The sequence below is a fragment of the Phasianus colchicus genome, chromosome 27 (assembly GCF_987193195.1).
Source record: "Phasianus colchicus chromosome 27, bPhaCol1.hap1.1, whole genome shotgun sequence".
Lineage (NCBI taxonomy): Eukaryota > Metazoa > Chordata > Aves > Galliformes > Phasianidae > Phasianus > Phasianus colchicus.
Window position 1 is genome coordinate 1,893,168 of NC_143462.1, and position 19,498 is coordinate 1,912,665.

The window sequence follows — 19,498 nt, forward strand, 5'->3', positions numbered from 1 at the left end:
AGGGCGCGAGGAGCGCCGTGTGCCCAATTTTCACGTTCCCCTCCAAAACAAACAGGAGGACGGAGCCTTTTATGCAGGACACAAGCACACAGCCCCCTTGTTGCAAGCTGCTTCAGGGCAGGATATCGATGGGCTTTTGCTTTTCCTTTTTCCCCGCCACGTCAGAATGTTTTAAGCAGAGATTAAAGGCATCTCTGTGGCGGAGATGGCCCCACGTTGCCAAGCGGTTCCTCCGAAGCCAGCAGAGTTCCCCTCAACTCTCAGGGATGTGAGTGAGGTTTGGGTGCTCCCTGCTCTGGGTATTGGATACATTTTGCTGTGGTTGATGGCTTCTGGGTGCTCCTGTGGCACCAGCCATGAATGGGGGTCCCCAACGGGTTCCCAAAGGATTCCCCAAAGAATGTTCCAAAAGGTGCCCAAGGGGTCCCCAAAAAGCGTTCCCAAAGGGTGCCCAAAGAGTGTCCCCAGGTTATTCCCAAAGATTTCCCAAGGGGTCCCCAAAGAGTCTTCCAAAGGATGCCCAAAGAGTGTCTCCAGGGTGTTCCCAAAGTGTCAGAGGTCCCCAAAGAGTGTCCCCAGAGTGTTCCCAAAGAGTGTTCACCCAAAGGTCCCCAAAGTGTTCCCAAAGGGCTCTCAAGGGGTCACAAAAGAATGTTCCCAAGACGTTCCCAAAGGATCTCCAAAGGATGTTCCCAAAGGATGTTCTCAAGATGTTCCCAAAGGGTGTTCCCAAAGGGTCTCCAAAAGTGACCACAAAGAGCCCCAGAGGTGCCCCATCCATGCTGTGCCATTGCTTGGGTTTCTCCCCAACCATTGCCCTCCAGCCTTGGTAACTGCCTGCAAGGCAAAAGGAAAAATAATCTTACCAAAAAATAATAATTAAAAATCACATCCTCCCAACTCAGTGAAAAACAAGGTTTTTTTACTCACCCTTTCTCAGGGCTTTTGCCTTAAATGGGGCAGTTTGGTCAAGCAGAGCACTGCACTCAGTTTGCAGCTTCGCAAGGCAGAATCTGCCCCCCAACCCCACTCAGAGCCAACAGATACCCATTTCATCTCATCCCCCAGAAGGAGCAGCGGACAAAGAGCAATTTGCGAAGGATGAGAAGCACCTTGCCAGCATCTGGGAGGAACAATTCAAGAATTGTTTTTGTGGTTTTCTAACAGTGGGAAGAGCATGGAAACGTGCATTGCGCACTGCAGCCGAGGCAATAACAGCCCTGGATCTGCAGCCCCAATGCCAGTTTGCTTTGCTTTGTAGGATCACTCCTTCTCTTCAACGGTGCTCAGGGGCAACCGATGAGAGCGAAGAGGGGAGCACAAAAAACAATGGAATTTCTTCCTTTTAAGCAGCATTCTCCCATCACCCAGCTGGCGTGCGACTCCAAGCCAAATTTCTTTGCCCAGTGATCCCGCTGCTCTTTTGCAGAGCATTCTCACATATGGAGAAAAGATTGTGCCTCCCTTATGGTGGCCTGCCCACTCCTTCTCTAGAGAGCATTCCCCTCCACGTTACCCGGCCCCACTGTACTCCTTCCCCGCCCCTGACCCATCACCTGCCCTGATTCACCCCAAATTGCCATAATTCCAGTTTTCGCGGAGGCAGCAGCTGCTTCCACGAGTGATTCACGCCAGGAGTGGGAGGAATATTGCAAAGGAGGAAGCATCTATTTACAAACAAATATCGGGGCTCTCCGCATGCGGGAGGGGAGAAAGGTGAGCGTGAAGGGAACAGCACGGCTGGGCTGGGCTGAAAAAGTGGGATTTGGGGAACTCGGTGACTGCTGCGCTGAACAGCTCTGGCTGTGACTTGGTGTCAGGTATTTGGGATCAGCAGCGTTGGGAACAAGGCTTTCCCAGCCCCTCATTTGTGCGGTGGAGCTGCTTTCAAGTGCTAAGAGCAGATGGTATCGCCTGGGAATGCCTGGAAGTTTCGGCTCTGCTCAAACCACAAGGCTGGGAGCAGCTCCCGGGCTGCCGCGTGGCTGCAGGGTGCTCCTGCGGCACCGGCCCCGCGCGGGGGGTCCCCAAGGTGTGCCCAAAAGGTGTGCCCAAAGGGTCCCCAAGGTGTGCCCAAAGGGTGTGCCCAAGATGTTCCTAAAGGGTGTCCCCAAAGGTCCCCAAGGTGTTCCAAAAGAGTGTCCTCAAAAGGTGTTCCCAAAGGGTCCCCAAAGGGTGCCCACAGTATCCCCAAAGTGTATACCCAAAGGGGCCCCAAAGGATCCCCAAGGTGTCTCCAAAGTGTGTTCCCAAAGCAGCCCCAAGGGGTGTTCCCAAGGTGTTCTCAAACTGTGTTCCCAAAGGGTCTCCAAAGAGCATCCCCAAAGTCCCTAAAGGGTCTCCAAAGGATGTCCGCAAAGGGTCCCCAAGAGATGTTCCCAAGGTATTATCAGAGGGTGCCCAAACAGCCTCCCTGTTGTGTTCCCCAAGGCTGGTTAATCCCAAAGTGTCCCCAAAGGGTCCCCAGGGGGTTTTCCCAAAGGGTGTCCCCAGAGTGTCCCCAAATATTGCCCCCAAGGTGTTCCCAAAGAGTGTCCCCCAAGGGTCCACAAAGGGTGCCCCCAAAGGGTCCCCAAAGAGCCTCCTCAAGGTATTCCCAAAGGCTGGCTGTCCGCAGAGGGTCCCCAAGGAGTGTTCCCAAAGCATCCCAAATATTGTCCCCAAGGTGCTCTCAAAGAGCGTCCCCCAAGTGTCCCCAAAGGCTGTCCCCAAAGCTGCCAAAGGGTGTCCCCTAAGGGTCCCCAAGGGGTGTTCCCAAAGGATCCCCCACGTGTGTCCCCCCCACACCACCAGACCAGCCCCATTTGTCACAGCACCTGGGGACAGCTCTCCGAGGGGCCACGTTTGCCACCAGGGGGACTTCAGTGACGGAGTTGGGGGGAGGGGAGGAGGCAGAGGTGGGAGTGGGGGCCACGTTCCCATCTCTCTGCCCTCCCCCGGGCTCCCAGGTGGCCTCGTCCGCGGCCCCACTGATTTAAGGATGACAAAGGCTTGGATCACCGAGGTGAGATTCGCAGCGGGGAGGAAGGGGCGTGGGCCGGCGGCCAGCAGCAGCTGCAGGAATGCACTTTGCGGTCGGTGAAGCAATCCGGCAGCGCGATGGAGCAGATAGGGGCAAGGAGGGAAGGACCGGTTCAAACCTTCCCCCACCGCCACCACCACCTCCCCTCCCCATTTCCCCACCTCCCACCCCATAACGAAAGGAACGATCCGCCGAACGAAACGGGACAGAGCGCACCGAACGCTGCCGTCGGGGGGAGCTCGGAACCGGGCACCGCGGGGCCGGGGGCCGCGTAGCTCCGCCCCGGGGCCGGCGGGGAATCCGCGCCCATTTCCGCCGGCGCGGAGCCCGGCCCCTCGGCCGCACTGGGCGCTGCGCACCGCCAACCTCCGCCGCCAACACCGCCGCCACTGCCACCAGAATGCCGGGAGAGGCGGCCGTGCTGGCGCTGGGTACGTGTTGGGGTCGGGAAGGGAGGGAGTGTGAGGAGGGGGTGTGTTGGCTGCTTTCCCCCCCCCTTCTTTACTTCCCCGACCCCGTAACCCATTTGGGGCAGCGAGCTTCCCGCAAAGCATCGATACCCGGCGAGAAAAGGAAACTTTGTTTTTTGCTGCGAAGTGGGGAGAGTAGAGCATCCCCGAGCCCGGGTCCGGGGGGCTGCTATGGGGGTGTTGTGGGTGGTTCGTGTCCCCCCCCCACCCCACCCACCACCAGCACCACCACCAGCACCACCTCCCGAGGTTGCCGTCGCTCGCTCGCGGAGTTGTTTGCTCCGCTGCTTGTGGGACCGCGGCGGTTTGCTGGGTACGGCCTCGGGGAGCCTCGTAATTTATGGTAGGGGAGAATTAATTAAGGAGAGCGCGTCGGTTTGCACCGAGCAGGACGGGCGCTCGGCTTGTGCCGCTTCGCTGGGGGAAAAGGGGCGGAGAAGAACGGGATCGCGGGGCACGGAGTGCAGCTCCGAAGGTGTTATTTGCTGGGGCGTGCGGTGCTTTCCTCGCTTGCTTTGCTGCTCCGAAGGAAAGGGGCTGAGAGCTGCCCGCTTAGGCAGACTCGGGGATTGGGGGTCGGGGGAGCGCAGCGCGGTGTGCTCTGCCCCGTGGTGGCCGAAGGGCTCCAGCTGCGGGGCTGCCGGGGGAAGGCTGGGGACGAGCGGCTTCCATCCCTCATGCAAGCAGCCACCCTACCCGTAGACCCCAAACCCTACCCGTAGACCCCAAACCCTACCCGTAGACCCCAAACCCTACCCGTAGACCCCAAACCCTACCCGTAGACCCCAAACCCTAATCCCTAGACTCTACCTATAGACCCTACCCATAGACTCCAACTCTAGACCCTACCCATAGATCCCAACCCTTGGCCCTAAACCTTACCCATAGACTCTGAACCCTACCCGTAGTCCCTAAAACCTAACTCTAGACCTCTACCCATAGACCCCAACCCTAGCCCCTGGCTATAAGCCCTACCCATAGACCCTAAACCCTACGTGCAGACTTTAAAACCTAACCCCTAGACCCTACCTGTAGACCCCAACCTTAGACCTTAGCTTCTAGACCCTACCTGTAGGCTCTATCTGTAGACCCTAAACCCTACCTGTAGACCCTAAACCCTAACCCCAGACCCAACCTGTAGACCTCAACCCCAGACCCAACCTGTAGACCTCAACCCTAGATCCTAAACTCTACCCTTTAGACCTTACCCTATAGACCCCACCCCTATCCTAGACCCTAGCCCTTGGCCCTAGACCCTACTGCTAGAAACTGACCCTAACCCTTAATGCATTTGGTTCAGTTTGGGGACACCCAGGTCCCCTCTGCTCCCCACAACCAGCTCTTGGCTTCCCTCCCTGGGGCCATCTGACTTCTGTCAGCCCCCCGTTTGAAACCCAAACACTGCATCCCGCTGGGAGTGCTTCCCCAAACCTTGTAAACAAGAGGTGGGAGCGATGGCTGCAAGCACCCAGGAGCTGCCACCTCCTCCCCCTCGCTACGTGCAGATGCACCTGGTGGCTGCAAAGGGCTAAGCTGCAAAGCCGAGGGGAACTATGAGCAAAGCTGATTAGGAGGGAGAATGTGGGGCTGGAAACAGCCTGGAGATAATGGGGGTTCCTGGACAAGGAGGGTCACCCCATCCATGGCGGTGCTGAAGAGCTGTGGAGGTGTGGCACTGGGGGATGTGGTTGGTGGGGGTGGTGGGATGGGTTGGGGTTGGACTTGGTGGTCTTTTCCAACCTGTGAGCTGCTGGCTCATCTCAGTGTGCGATGGGGTGTGGAGGAGTTGGTCCAGCAGGGCTGGGATGCGTGGGGAAATATGCATGGGATGGGAGCATCGGGGCTGGAGCCTTTTGGGGCCGTGATGGGATTGGTGGTGGTTGTAGAGGAGAAGCATTGGCCATAGATGTTATGGTGGGGACATTGGCAGCTCTGCGTCTTGGGCGTCGTGTGTCTTATCCCAGGGGATCTTCACTTGTTGGTATTGGTTTCGGGGTCTTCCCAAAGGCCAGAACGTGGGGTTTGGGCACACTTGGTGATGCATTAAAACCAAATTTATGGAGGTCACTGGGGAAGAAGACCGGCATCCTAAATACAAAGCCCTTGCCAAATAGAAAGCAAGAAGTGACACGAAGGGAAGTGGAGCAGCAAATAGGGCCGGGGTGACCTCGTGGGGCCAGCAGGGCTCATCCAGCCCCAGAAGCAGCGGGGTGAGGCAGCACAGCGGGTTCTGGGGGTGGCAGGAGGGGACACTGAGTCTGCCCGGTGACACAGGGATGAGCCACTTGCCAGATAACACAGAGTCCCCTCGGGTTGATGTAGGCAGGGAGTATCACTGTGTGCATGGGGAGCAGCCAGGAGGAGGGATATTGAGCTGGGAGCCCGGGGTTGGTGCCCTGCTTGTTGCCTTCAGCTGGAGTTTTCTGCATGGGTTGATTAACCCTGTGCAGTAATTGGGTCAGAGAGGGGTGTGCGGGAAGCACTGCTGCGTTCATCTCTGAGGTTAAACCCTCAGAGCCAGATGGGTTTCCCAAAAAGGGAATGTTTCCCCCCCAAAAAACGGAATGTTTTCCCACAAAAAAAAAAAAAAAAAGAGGAAGAATTCGGGGATTCTAATGAACCCACAGGGCAGGAGAAGGGTTCAGGAGGCGTGGGGACACAGCAGGCAAATGGGGAGCTCCTAAGAGAGTTCAGGTCCTGGTGATGGCACAGCTGCCCCCCATTCCCTTTTAGCTCAGGGTCTTCACGAGAGGTTTTAGGGCTTCTCTCTCTTCCTGCGTTGGCTCTGAGCCCTGTCCGTCTGCCCGCAGGCATGCTGGTGGCTGTGTGCCATGCCCTGGAGAACACAACGTCAGCGCTGAGCGGTGAGTTTGAGGGCCCTGCTGCCCTGTAACGTGGGGTTTGGGTGGGTTGTCGCTCGTCGTGCTGCTGCTAAAGTAAAAAGGACGTTGCACCTGGCTGAGGTTATCCGGGCTGTGTGCAGGATGGGGGTGGAGGGGGGAAGGATGGGGCAGGGGTGGGCGTGGGGGTGTGGATGGAGGAGGAGGAGGGGGTGTGGATACGGATGGATGTGGATGGGGATGCAGGGATGGATGGGAATGGATGTGGATGTGGGGTATGGGTGGACAAGGGGAGATAGATGGGGATGGAAGTGGAGATGAAGATATGGATGGGGAAGGGGGAATGAATGGTGATGGGGGTATGGATGGGAAAGGGGGGGATGGATATGGGGATGGGGGTATGGATGGGGATGGATGGGGATGGATGGGGATGTAGGGGTGTGGATGGGGAAGGGGGGATGGATGGGGATGGACGTGGATGTGGGATATGGATGGACAAGAGCAGATAGATGGGGATAAGGATGTGGGGATTGGGATGTGGGGGATGGATGAGGATGTGGGGATGGGGATGTGGGGGGGATGGATGGACAAGGGCAGATAGATGGGGATGGACGTGGGGGATGGGGATATGGATGGGGGTGGTTGTGGATGTGGGGTATGGATGGGGAGGGACGTAGGCATGGGGATATAGAAGGGAATGGAGTTATGGACATGGGAATATGAATGGGGTTGGGATTATGGATGGGGATGGACTTGGGGTTGGGGATGAAGATATGGGTGTGGGTTTCGGGATATGGATGTGGGAAAGGGGGTATGGATATGGATGGGATGAGATTGGAGTTGGGGATGGGGAGCTGCTCTGTGCTGACACATCCTAAAGCCCCAAATGTGCCAATGCTGGGAACCCCCCCAGGAGGTGACGCACAGGAGCGCTCTTCCCTCTGCAGTATGGTGCATGGGGGGAGAGGAATCTTCTCCCCCTGCTCAGTTGGCATTTTGGAAGGCAGTGGCTGTGGTGCAGGTTGCATCCTATGAGCAAACACTGAGGGATGCTGGATGGGGCTTTGGCTGCACCCCATAACAACAAGTCTTGGCTCCAAGGATGGAACCCCAAAGGGACCTCAGCAGCCCGGCCACGTGCGGGTTCTCGCAGGACCCGGAATCATTCGGCGGCCACGGCATTAATTACTGCAGGGCTGCCATAAATCCCAGCAGCAGGAACTTGAGGTGGCTTTGAAACGACAGCCGTCGGATGTGTTTGACGCGCGGGCTGAGCCAGCAGCAGGATATTCGTTTTCCGTCTCTGCCGGGGAGGATAATTCAAACCAGCACGGGGCGTAATGGGAAACAGCATCACGGCGCCCACCCCACACCAGGGCAGCCCCTGGCTCTCATTTAACTCTCTCCGCCCCTATTTTATCTCTAAGCTCTTTAGCAAATTCCTCCAGTGCCAGGCAGGCTTACGGTCGTGCAGCGGGACCGAGTTGGGTTCGTTTTGCTGGATGCAGCAGCAGTCTTGATGCATTTGTTGGCTGGATCCCAATGGCGATGTCCTTTATGTTTTTCTCCTTTTTTCTTTTTTTTTTCCCCCTATTTCCACCCCGCCCCCACAGATCCCCCAGTGGCAGCAGCCGTGCGGTCGCACTTCAATGAGTGCCCCGACTCCCACCGGCAGTTCTGCTTCCATGGGACGTGCCGCTTCCTGGTGCAGGAGGACAAGCCGGCGTGTGTGTAAGAGAAGAGAGGGGGTGGGAGAGAGGGATCTGCCCCATAGGGTGCCCCTCTGCAGGGTGGTTTGAGGGGGGTGGCACAGGGATGGTCAGGGGTGACGTGGGATGAGCCAGAGATGCTCTAAGGTGAAATGGGGTGACATGAAGATGCTCCAAGATGGCATGGAGTGACATGAGGATGCATGGAGGTGACATAAGGTGACCCAGGGATGCTCTGGGGTGACATAAGGTGACATGAGGATCCTCTGAGGTGACATAAGGTGACCCAGGGATGCTCTGGGGTGACATAAGGTGACATGAGGATCCTCTGAGGTGACATAAGGTGATCCAGGGATGCTCCAAGGTGACATAAGGTGACATGAGGATGCTCTGAGGTGACGTAAGGTGAACCAGGGATTCTCCCAGGTGACATAAGGTGACATGAGGATACTCCAAGAGGATGTGGGATGACCCTGAGATGCTCTGAGGTGACATAAGGTGTCCCAGGGATGCTCTGAGGTGACATAGGATGACTTGAGGATGCTCTGAGATGACGTGGGGTGACATGAGGATGCGTGAAGGTGACATAGATGTGACCCAAGGATGCTCTGAGGTGACATAGGGTGACATGAGGATACTCCAAAAGGATGTGGGATGACACAGAGAGGCTCTGAGGTGACATAGGTATGATCTGGAGATGCTCTGAGATGACATGAGGATGCTCTGAGGTGACATAAGGTGACCCAGGGATGCTGTGAGGTGATACAGGGTGTTATGAGGATGCTCTGAGATGACATGGGGTGACGTGAGGATGCATGGAGGTGACATAAAGTGACCCAGAGATGCTCTAAGGTGACATGGAGTGACATGATGATGCTCCCCTGTGACATGCAGTGACCCAGGAATGCTCTGAGGTGACATGGGGTAACCCAGGGATGCACCAAGGTGACATGAGGATGCTCCAGGAGGATGTGAGATGACCCAGAGATGCTCTGAGATGACATAGGTGTGACATGGAGATGTTCCCAGGTGACATGGGGTGACGTGAGGATGTTCCCAGGTGACATGGGTGTGACCCAGGGATGCTCCCAGGTGACATAAGGTGACATGAGGATACTCCAAGAGGATGTGAGATGACCCAGAGATGCTCTGACGTGACATAGGTGTGACCTGGAGATACTCTGAGGTGACATGGAGTGACATGAGTATGCTGTGAGGTGACATGAAGATGCTCTTAGGTGACATAGATGTGACCCAGGGATGCTCTCCTGTGACATGCAGTGACCCAGGAATGCTCTAAGGTGACATGGGGTAGCCCAGGGATGAGGATGCATGGAGGTGACAAAGTGACCCAGAGATGCTCTAAGGTGACATGGAGTGACATGAGGATGCTCTCCTGTGACATGCAGTGACCCAGGAATGCTCAGAGGTGACATAAGGGATGCCATGAGGATGCTCTGAGGTGACATGGGGTAACCCAGGGATGCACCAAGGTGACATGAGGATGCTTCAAGAAGATGTGGGTGACCTAGAGATGCTCTGAGGTGACATAGATGTGATATGGAGGTCCTTCAAGGTGACATGGAGTGACATGAGAATGCTCCAAGGTGATGTGAGTGTGACCCAGGGATGCTCTGAGGTGACGTGGGGTTATGTGAGGATGGTCCAGTGTGACATGGGATGATGCAGGGATGAACATGGAGTGACATGAGGATGCTCTGAGGTGACATAAGGTGACATGAGGATGCTCTGAGGTGACATAAGGGATTCACCAACATGACATGAGGATGCTCCAAGAGGATGTGGGACAACCCAGAGATGCTTTGAAGTGACATAGATGTGACCTGGAGATGCTCCGAGGTGACATGGGGTGACCCAGGGATGCTCTGAGGTGACGTGAAGATGCTGTAAGGTGACATAAGGTGACCCAGAAGTGCACTAAGGTGACATAGATGTGACCCAGAGATGCTCTGAGGTGACATGGGATGAACTAGAGATGCTCTGGGATGACACAGGTGTGACTTGGAGCTGCTCTGAGGTGACATGGGGTCACCTGTGTTGCTTTGAGGTGACCCAGGGATGCTCGAGGATGATGTTGATGTGACATGGAGATTCTCTGAGGTGACATGGGGTGACCCAGGGATGCTCTAAGAGGGCATGGGATGACCCAGAGATGCTCTAAGGTGACATGGTGTGACATGAGGATGCTCCAAGTGGATGTGGGATGACCCAGAGATGCTCTGGGGTGACATAGGTGTGACCTGCAGTTGCTCTGAGGTGACATGGATGCGACCCAGGGATGCTGTGAGGTGATACATGGCCAGCCAGGGATCCTCTGAGAGGACACAGGGTGACACATGAAGGTTCTGAGGTGACATGGGACCAGCCAGGGATGCTCCGAAGTGACATGGGATGTCATCAGGATGCTCTGGGATGATGTGGGTGTGACCTAGAAATGCTGCAAGGTGACATGAGAATGCTCCAAGGTGATATGGGTGTGACCCAGGGCTGTTCCGAGGTGATGTGGAGTGACGTGAGGATGCTCCATGGTTACCCAGAGATGCTCTGAGAGGACGTGGGGTGAGACAAGAAGGTTCTGAGATGACATGGGGCCATCGAAGGGTGCTCCAAGGTGACACAGGGATGCTCTGGGGTGACATGGGGTGACATAAGGATGCTGTGGGTGTGACCTAGAGATGCTCCAAGGTAACATAAGGATGCTCCAAGGTGATATGGGTGTGACCCAGGGATGTTCTGAAGTGATGTGGGGTGAAACCATGATGCTCTGAGGTGACCCAGAGATCAACTGGGTGACCTAGAGATGCTCTGAGGTGACACAGATGTGACATGGAGGTCCTTCAAGGTGACACAGGGTGACATGAGGATGCTCCAAGGTGATGTGAGCATCAGGGATGCTCTGAGGTGACATGAGGTTATGTGAGGATGCTCCAGTGTGACATGGGATGATGCACACGGGGTGACACAAGGACATTCTGGGGTGACACAAGGACATTCTGAGGTGACGTGGGGCCACCCAGGGATGCTCCAGGGTGACCCAGGGATGCTCTGAGAGGACACAAGGACATTCTGAGGTGACATGGGGCCACCTAGTTGTGCCCCAAGGTGACCCAGGGATGCCCTGAGGTGATGTGGAGCCATCCAGGGATGCTCCAGGGTGACCCAGGGATGCCCTGAAGTGATACAGAGGGACCCAGGGATGCTCCAGAGTGACCTGGGGGTGCCCCAAGGACCTGTTGGTGACACAGGACGGATCCAGCAGGGAACAGCAACAAAATCCCTGCCCATATGCCTCAGTGCAATACATCCCATATTCTGTAGGCTGCTGAAGCCACCTCGAGTGGGTTTGGCCAGGCACAGCACCCAAAATGAAGATCCGTCTGCCTGGAAAAAAGGGCTCAAACTCTTCTCCACTGCTTCCTCACCCCTGCAGGTGCCACTCGGGCTACGTGGGGACGCGCTGTGAGCACGCAGACCTGCTGGCCGTGGTGGCTGCCAACCAGAAGAAGCAGACGATCACCGCGCTGCTGGTGGTGGCCGTGGTGGCCTCAGCGGTGCTCATCGCAGCCTGCGTGCTCATCCAGTGAGTGGGGTGAGGGTTGGGGATATCGGGATCGGGAGGGAGATGTGGGGTGCTGAGCATCCCCGCCGTGTCCCACAGTTGCTGCCGGCTGCGGAAGCGCTGCGGGTGCTGCCGGGTGCCGCTCTGCGGGCAGGAGAAACCGGCGGGGCTGCTGAAGGGTGGAGCGTCCTGCTGCCATACTGAGAGTGGTAAGGGGTGGGGGCACCGTGGGGATGGGGGGACACTATGGGGACAGGGGGATGGGGGGACACTATGGGGACGTGAGGACACTGGAGACAGAGGGATGTGGGGGCACCATGGGGACATGATGGGGACAGGGGGACATGGGGGCACTGTGGGGACAGAGGGATGTGGGGACACCATGGGGATGTGGGGACACTATGGGGACAGGGGGATGGGGGGACACTATGGGGACGTGAGGACACTGTGGAGACAGAGGAACATGGGGGCAGCATGGGGACACTATGGCGATGTGGGAACACTATGGGGACATGATGGGGACGGGGACATGGGGGCACTATGGGGACAGAGGGATGTGGGGACACTGTGGGGACACTATGGCGATGTGGGGGCACCATGGGGACATGATGGGGACAGGGGGACATGGGGACACTGGGGACACCATGGGGATGGGGGGACACTGGGGACGTGAGGACACTGTGGAGACAGAGGGGCATGGGGGCACCATGGGGACACTACGGGGATGTGGGGGCACGATGGGGACAGGGGGATGTGGGGACACTATGGGGACACCATGGGGATGTGGGGACACTATGGGGACAGGGGGATGGGGGGACACTATGGGGACGTGAGGACACTGGAGGCAGAGGGACACGGGGGCACCATGGGGACACTATGGGGATGTGGGGGCACTATGGGGACATGATGGGGACAGGGGGACGTGGGGGCACTGTGGGGACACCATGGGGATGTGGGGGCACTGTGGGGACAGGGGGATGGGGGGACACTATGGGGACGTGAGGACACTGGAGACAGAGGGACATGGGGACACCATGGGGAAGTGGGGGCACTATGGGGACGTGAGGACACTGTGGAGACAGTGGGACGTGGGGGCACCATGGGGACACTATGGGGATGTGGGGGCACCATGGGGACACTATGGGGACATGATGGGGACGGGGACATGGGGGCACTATGGGGACAGAGGGATGTGGGGACACTGTGGGGACACTATGGCGATGTGGGGGCACCATGGGGGCACTATGGGGACAGGGAGACATGGGGGCACTGTGGGGACATGATGGGGACAGGGGAACATGGGGGCACCGTGGGGACACCATGGGGATGTGGGGACACCATGGGGACAGTGTGGGGATGTGAGGACACTATGGGGACAGAGGGATGTGGGGACATTATGGCGATGTGGGGGCACCATGGGTACACTATGGGGATGTGGGGACACTATGGGGACATGATGGGAACAGGGGGATATGGGGGCACTGTGGGGACACCATGGGGATGTGGGGACACTATGGGGACAGGGGGATGGGGGGACACTATGGGGACGTGAGGACACTGTGGAGACAGAGGGACATGGGGGCACCATGGGGACACTATGGCGATGTGGGGGCACCATGGGGACATGATGGGGACAGGGACATAGGGGCACCATGGGGACACTATGGGAACACCATGGGGATGTGGGGACACCATGGGGACACTATGGGGATGTGAGGACACTATGGGGACAGAGGGACGTGGGGACACTGTGGCGATGTGGGGGCACCATGGGGACATGATGGGGACAGGGGGACATGGGGGTACCATGGGGACACAGGGACGTGAGGACACTATGGGGACATGGGGGCTCTGTGGGGACAGAGGGACATGGGGACACTATGGGGATGTGGGGACACCATGGGGACAGGGGAATGAGGGGACACTATGGGGATGTGAGAACACTATGGGGACAGGGGGACGTGGGGGCTCCATGGGGACACAGGGACGTGGAGATACTTGTGGGGATATGGGTACACCATGGGGATATAGGGACGTGAGGACACTATGGGGACAGAGGGATATGGGGGCGCCATGGGGACACTATGGGGACATGGGGACACTATGGGGACATGGGGATGTGGGGACGCTATGGGGACAGGGAGATGTGGGGGTGCTCTGGGAACAGAGGGACGTGGGGACACTGGGAATGTGGGTACACCATGGGGATATAGGGATGTGGGGACACTATGGGGACACCATGGGGACACTATGGGGATGTGGGGACACTATTGGGATGTGGGGACACTATGGGGACACCATGGGGACAGGGAGATGTGGGGGTGCTCTGGGAACAGAGGGACGTGAGGACACTATGGGAATGTGAGTACACCATGGGGATATAGGGACGTGGCGACACTATGGGGACAGAGGGATATGGGGGCACTATGGGGACACAGGGATGTGGGGGCACTATGGGGACACTATGGGGACAGGGAAATGTGGGGGGGCAGGGGGATGTGGGGACACTATGGGGATGTGGGGGCACCATGGGGACACAGGAACGTGGGGACAATATGGGGATGTGAGGACACTATGGGGACAGAGGGATATGGGGCACCATAGGGACACTATGGGGATACAGGAACTCTATGGGGACAGAGCGATGTGGGGACACTATGGTGACATGGGGACACTATGGGAACACAGGGATGTGGGGGCACTATGGGGACACAGGGACGTGGGGGCACCATGCGGACAGGGGGATGTGGGGACACCATGGGGACACAGGGACACTATGGGGACACGGGGACATGGGGGCACTGTGCAGACAGGGGGATGTGGGGGCACTATGGGGATATGGGGACACGATGGGGAAAGGGATTTTGGGGCACCATGGGGACACAGGGACACTATGGGGACAGAGGGATATAGGGTCACTATGGTGATACGGGGACACTATGGGGTCACAGGGACGTGGGGACACTGTGGGGACAGGGGAATGTGGTGACACTATGGGGATGTGGGGGCACCATGGGGAGACTATGGAGATGTGGGGACACCATGTGGACAGAGGGACATGGGGGCACCATGGGAACATGGGCTCACCATGGGGATGCTATGGGGATGTGGGGACACCATGAAGATGTGGGAATACCATGGGGACATGATGGGGACCCAGGGATGTTGGGGACACCATGGGGACACAGGGCCATGGGGACACCATGGAGACATGGATATGGAGGCACTATGGGGACACAGGGACATGGAGACACCATAGGAATGTGGGAGCACCATGGGAACACTGTGGGGATGCCATGGGGACCCAGGGATGTTGGGGACACTATAGGGACACAAGGATTTGGGGACACAGGTCTGGGGACAAGAGAACACTGTAGAGACACTATAGGGACACAGGGATGTGGGCACACCATGGGGACACCGATTTGGGGACATTATGGGGACACAGTGCTATGGGGACACCACAGAGATGTGGGCACACCATGGGAACACAGGAAATGCGGGGACTCTGTGGGCATGCAGGAACATGGGGATGCCATGGGAATGGGGGAGAACCATGGGAACACTATAGAGACACAGGGATATAGGGGGACCATGGGGACGTGGGGTCACAGAGGTCTGGGGCCACCGTGGGCACATGGGAACACTGTGGGGACGCTATGGGGACATTAGGACTCTATGGGGACACTGTGGGGACACAGGGATGTGGGCACACCATGAGAACTCTGTGGGGATACAGGGGTTTGGGGACACCATGGGATCACAGGAATGTGGGGCACTATGGGGATGGAGGGACATGGGGACACTATAGGGACATGGGGATGCCATGGGGACGCATGGGAACACAGGGATGTGGGGACATCATGGGGAGACTTGGGCTCGCTATGGGGACACAGGAATATAGGGACACGGGTCTAGGGACACCATGGGGACCCTATGACCCAGCTGCCATGCAGGAACCCCATAACCCCTCTCCTTCCCCCACAGTTGTCTGACGGAGCCAACACATCCCAGTGGGACACAGACATCGCTTCTTCCCTTTGGCTTCTCCCTTTTTTTCCCCTTTGGTTTCCCCATTTTTCCCCTTCATTTTTGTCCTCCTTCCCTTTCCAGGGAACACCAGCGTGGGAAGCACAGCAAGGCTGCAGTGCTCCCAGTGCTCCCAGCCTGTCTGACAATCCACCTCCCATCACCACAGCCCAGAGTGCTGGAAATGGGGGAAAACACCCCAAAATCCCCCCTGCTGCCAGCCCCTGGGAAGCATCGCTGGTGGTGGTTGGGCTTTTTTTTTCCCTCAAATACTTTTTTTTTTTTTTTTGTCCTCCTCCTTTTTTCCTCCCTTTTTTCCCCTTCTTCTTTTTCCCTTTTCCCCATCTTTATTTTTTCCTTTTTTTTCCCTTTCTTTTTTTCCTTTTTCCCCTCTTTTTTCCATTTTTCCATTTTCCTTCTTTTCTCCCCTTCTTTTTTCCATTTTTCCATTTTCCTTCTTTTCTCCCCTTCTTTTCTCCATTTTTCCATTTTCCTTCTTTCCTCCCCTTCTTTCCTCCCCTTCTTTCCTCCCCTTCTTTCCTCCCCTTCTTTCCTCCCCTTCTTTCCTCCCCTTCTTTCCTCCCCTTCTTTCCTCCCCTTCTTTCCTCCCCTTCTTTCCTCCCCTTCTTTCCTCCCCTTCTTTCCTCCCCTTCTTTCCTCCCCTTCTTTCCTCCCCTTCTTTCCTCCCCTTCTTTCCTCCCCTTCTTTCCTCCCCTTCTTTCCTCCCCTTCTTTCCTCCCCTTCTTTCCTCCCCTTCTTTCCTCCCCTTCTTTCCTCCCCTTCTTTCCTCCCCTTCTTTCCTCCCCTTCTTTCCTCCCCTTCTTTCCTCCCCTTCTTTCCTCCCCTCTCCCCCCATTTCTTTTCTCCCCTCTTCCCCTTTTTTTTCCCCTTTTCCCCCATTTCCTAACCAAAACACAGAAGAGAACCCCCCAGCTTTATTTTTCTATGTGCCTACCACAACAAGTGCCGCCGAACCCTCGGCCGTTCCCAAAGCCACCGCAGCCCCTTTGGGGACAGATCTGCTCTTTTTAGTAATAACATGAACCATCATCCTAAGAAACCTCCCCAAACAGAGGCCCCAACCCCATCCTCTCCATAGTCCCCATCATAACCAACCCAACGCTATTTTTTTGGGTTTTTTTTTTTTAAGTCATGGTTACTCAATGTCTTCTGTATATGTTGCACTGAAGGTTAATATTTAATGTTTTAATTTATTTTGTGTGGTTTAAATTAATTTTGATTTCTATAATATGTTATTGTGATCAGCTGTTTTCCTTTTTTTTTTTTTTTTTTTTTCTCCCCTAATACCTGGATTATAGTTATTTAAGTGATATAAAGGACACTTTTTCAGAAGGCTGTGGCTGTGCTTTGATTTGGGGTCGGCAAATATTGAGGGGTAGCAATGTGGGGTTGCTTCCATGGGAGCTGAGCAAAACGAGGTCTCCTCCATGTCCCACTCCTGTCCCCATCCCAGTCCTGTCCTCATTCTAACCCAATCCCCATCCTAGTCCAGTTCCATCCTCTTCTGGTTGTCTTCTCATCCCTTTTGGGTTCCAGTCCCCATCTCATCCCATGCTGGTCCTGCTCCAATCCCTTTCGGATCCTCATTTCATCCTGTTCCTATCCCCATTCCATCCCATCCTGTTCCCCCTCCCATCCCTTTTCAATCCCCATCCCTTCCCAGTCTGGTCCCCATCCCATCCTTTTCCTGCTCCCATCCCCTTTGGGTCATCATTTCATCTTGGTCCTCTCCCCATTCCATCCCATCCTGTTCCCCTTCCCATCCCTTTCGCATCCCCATTCCATCCTGTTCCTGCTGCCATCCCTTTTGGGTCAACATTTTGTCTTGGTCCCCATCCCATCCTGCTCCTATATCCATCCCATCCCAATCCAGTCTCCATCCCATTCTATCCTGGTCCCATTCACGTGTTTTCAGATCCCCATCCTGATCCCTGTTCTTATCCTATTGGGATCTTAATTCCATCTGTATCCCATTCCCATCCCCTTTAGGTCCTCATTTCATCCCAATCTTATCCCCATCCCATCCTCCTCCAGTATCTATCTCACCCCAATCCAGTCCCCATAGCACTCTGTGCTGCTCCTCCTCCCATCCCTTCTGGGTCCTCATTTCATCCTGGCCCTGTCCCCATCCCCTGCTGGGCTCCCTCCAATCCCATTGGCCTGAATTCCCTCCCATCCCCCACAGTTCCCACATCTTTGGAGACTTTCTGCATCTACTCCTGCACCCCATCCCTGGGCCTCGCCCTTGGAGTGCAGCATTGCATTGTGTCACAGCAGTGCATGGCAGTGCAGGGTTTGCATGGCAGCGCAGCATCACAGCATTGCATGGTGGCAGAGCCGTGCTGGTGCAACATTGCGTTGGGGTGCAATGCTGCACAGTGTTGTTGCATCACATGGCATGCAGCATTGCACAGCTGTGCACCATCACAGCCCATTAAAGTGTTGCACAGTTGTGTGGTGTGGCATGCAGTGCTGCACACCATTGTGGTATTGCACAGCATGCAGCAATGTGCAGCATTGCTCAGTATCTGCAGTGTTGCACAACCCCATAGCATGGCATTGCACAGCATGCAGCATTTTACAATGTGCAGCATTGCACACCAGCACTGCACTGCACATGTGACATTGCACAGCATTGCACACCAGCACTGCACAGCATGCAGCATTGCACGCCAGCACTGCATTGCACACCAACGCAGCATTGCACAGCATTGCATAGCACACACCACTGCACACCAGCACAGCACTGCACAGCATGTGATACTGCACACCAGGACAGCATTGCACTGCATGCAGCATTGCACACCAGCATTTCACTGCAAAATATGCACCACTGCACACCAGCACTGCACAGCATGCAGCACTGCATTCCAGCACAGCACTGCACAGCATGCAGCACTGTGCACCAGCACAGTATTGCACAGCATGCAGCATTGCATGACAGCACAGCATTGCACTGCATGCACCACTGCACACCAGCATGGCATTGCACTGCGTGCAGCATTGCACACCGGCACTGCACAGCATGAAGCACTGCATGCTGGCACAGCATTGCAATCATGCAGCACTGCATACCAGTGCAGCATTGCATTGCAGGCAATGCTGCACAGCACACACCACTGCACACCAGCACAGCACTGCACAGCATTGCGCTGCATGCAGCACTGCACACCAGAACTGCACTGCACAGCACGTAGCATTGCACACCAGCACAGCACTGCACAACATGCACCACTGCACACCGGCACTGCACTGCACAGCACGCAGCATTGCAATCATGCAGCACTGCACACCAGCACAGCATTGCATTGCAGGCAGCACTGCACAGCACACACCATTGCACACCAGCACACAGCATTGCACAGCATGCAGCACTGCACACCAGCACAGCATTGCACCGCATGCAGCATTTCACAGTGTTGCACTCCAAAATATGCAACATTGCACACCAGCACAGCACTGCACAGCATGCACCACTGCATGCCAGCACTGCACTGCACAGCATGCAGCATTGCATACCAGCATGCAGCATTGTGATCATGCAATACTGCACACTAGTACAGCATTGCTCGTCATGCAGCACTGCACACCAGCACAGCACTGCATTGCAGGCAGCGCTGCACAGCACACACCATTGCACACCAGCACAGCATTGCACAGCACTGCACAGCGTGCAGCATTGCATACCAGCACACAGCATTGCACAGCACGCAGCATTGCACACCAGCATTTCATTCCACAATATGCAACACTGCACATCAGCACTGCACATCGTGCAGCATTGCACACCAGCACAGCATTGCACAGCATGCAGCATTGCATACCAG

At 56.2% G+C, this 19,498-nt stretch overlaps 1 protein-coding gene across 2 annotated transcripts; it reads left to right on the forward strand.

Annotated features, from left to right (window-relative positions):
- Window positions 1–3,316: 3,316 nt before the first annotated feature.
- TGFA (transforming growth factor alpha) lies at window positions 3,317–17,550 on the forward strand. 2 transcript variants are annotated; one of them, XM_090125377.1, is made up of 6 exons: window positions 3,317–3,453; window positions 6,303–6,356; window positions 7,946–8,059; window positions 11,493–11,642; window positions 11,721–11,830; window positions 15,609–17,550. In XM_090125377.1, the coding sequence occupies exons 1-5, from the start codon at window positions 3,423–3,425 to the stop codon at window positions 11,795–11,797; spliced, it is 426 nt and encodes a 141-aa protein (XP_089981503.1). In that variant the 5' UTR covers window positions 3,317–3,422; the 3' UTR covers window positions 11,798–11,830; window positions 15,609–17,550. The 2 variants fall into 2 exon arrangements, with proteins under 2 accessions (XP_089981503.1, XP_031452862.1); XM_031597002.2 differs by having other exon boundaries at window positions 3,322–3,453; window positions 7,946–8,063.
- The last annotated feature ends 1,948 nt before the right edge of the window (window positions 17,551–19,498 follow it).

Coding starts and splice junctions, on each gene's coding strand:
- TGFA (XM_031597002.2), top strand. CDS start 3,423: ATGCCGGGAGAGGCGGCCGTGCTGGCGCTGG. Junction 6,357..7,945: donor CACAACGTCAGCGCTGAGCG/GTGAGTTTGAGG, acceptor CCGCCCCCACAG/ATCCCCCAGTGGCAGCAGCC. Junction 11,643..11,720: donor GCAGCCTGCGTGCTCATCCA/GTGAGTGGGGTG, acceptor CGTGTCCCACAG/TTGCTGCCGGCTGCGGAAGC.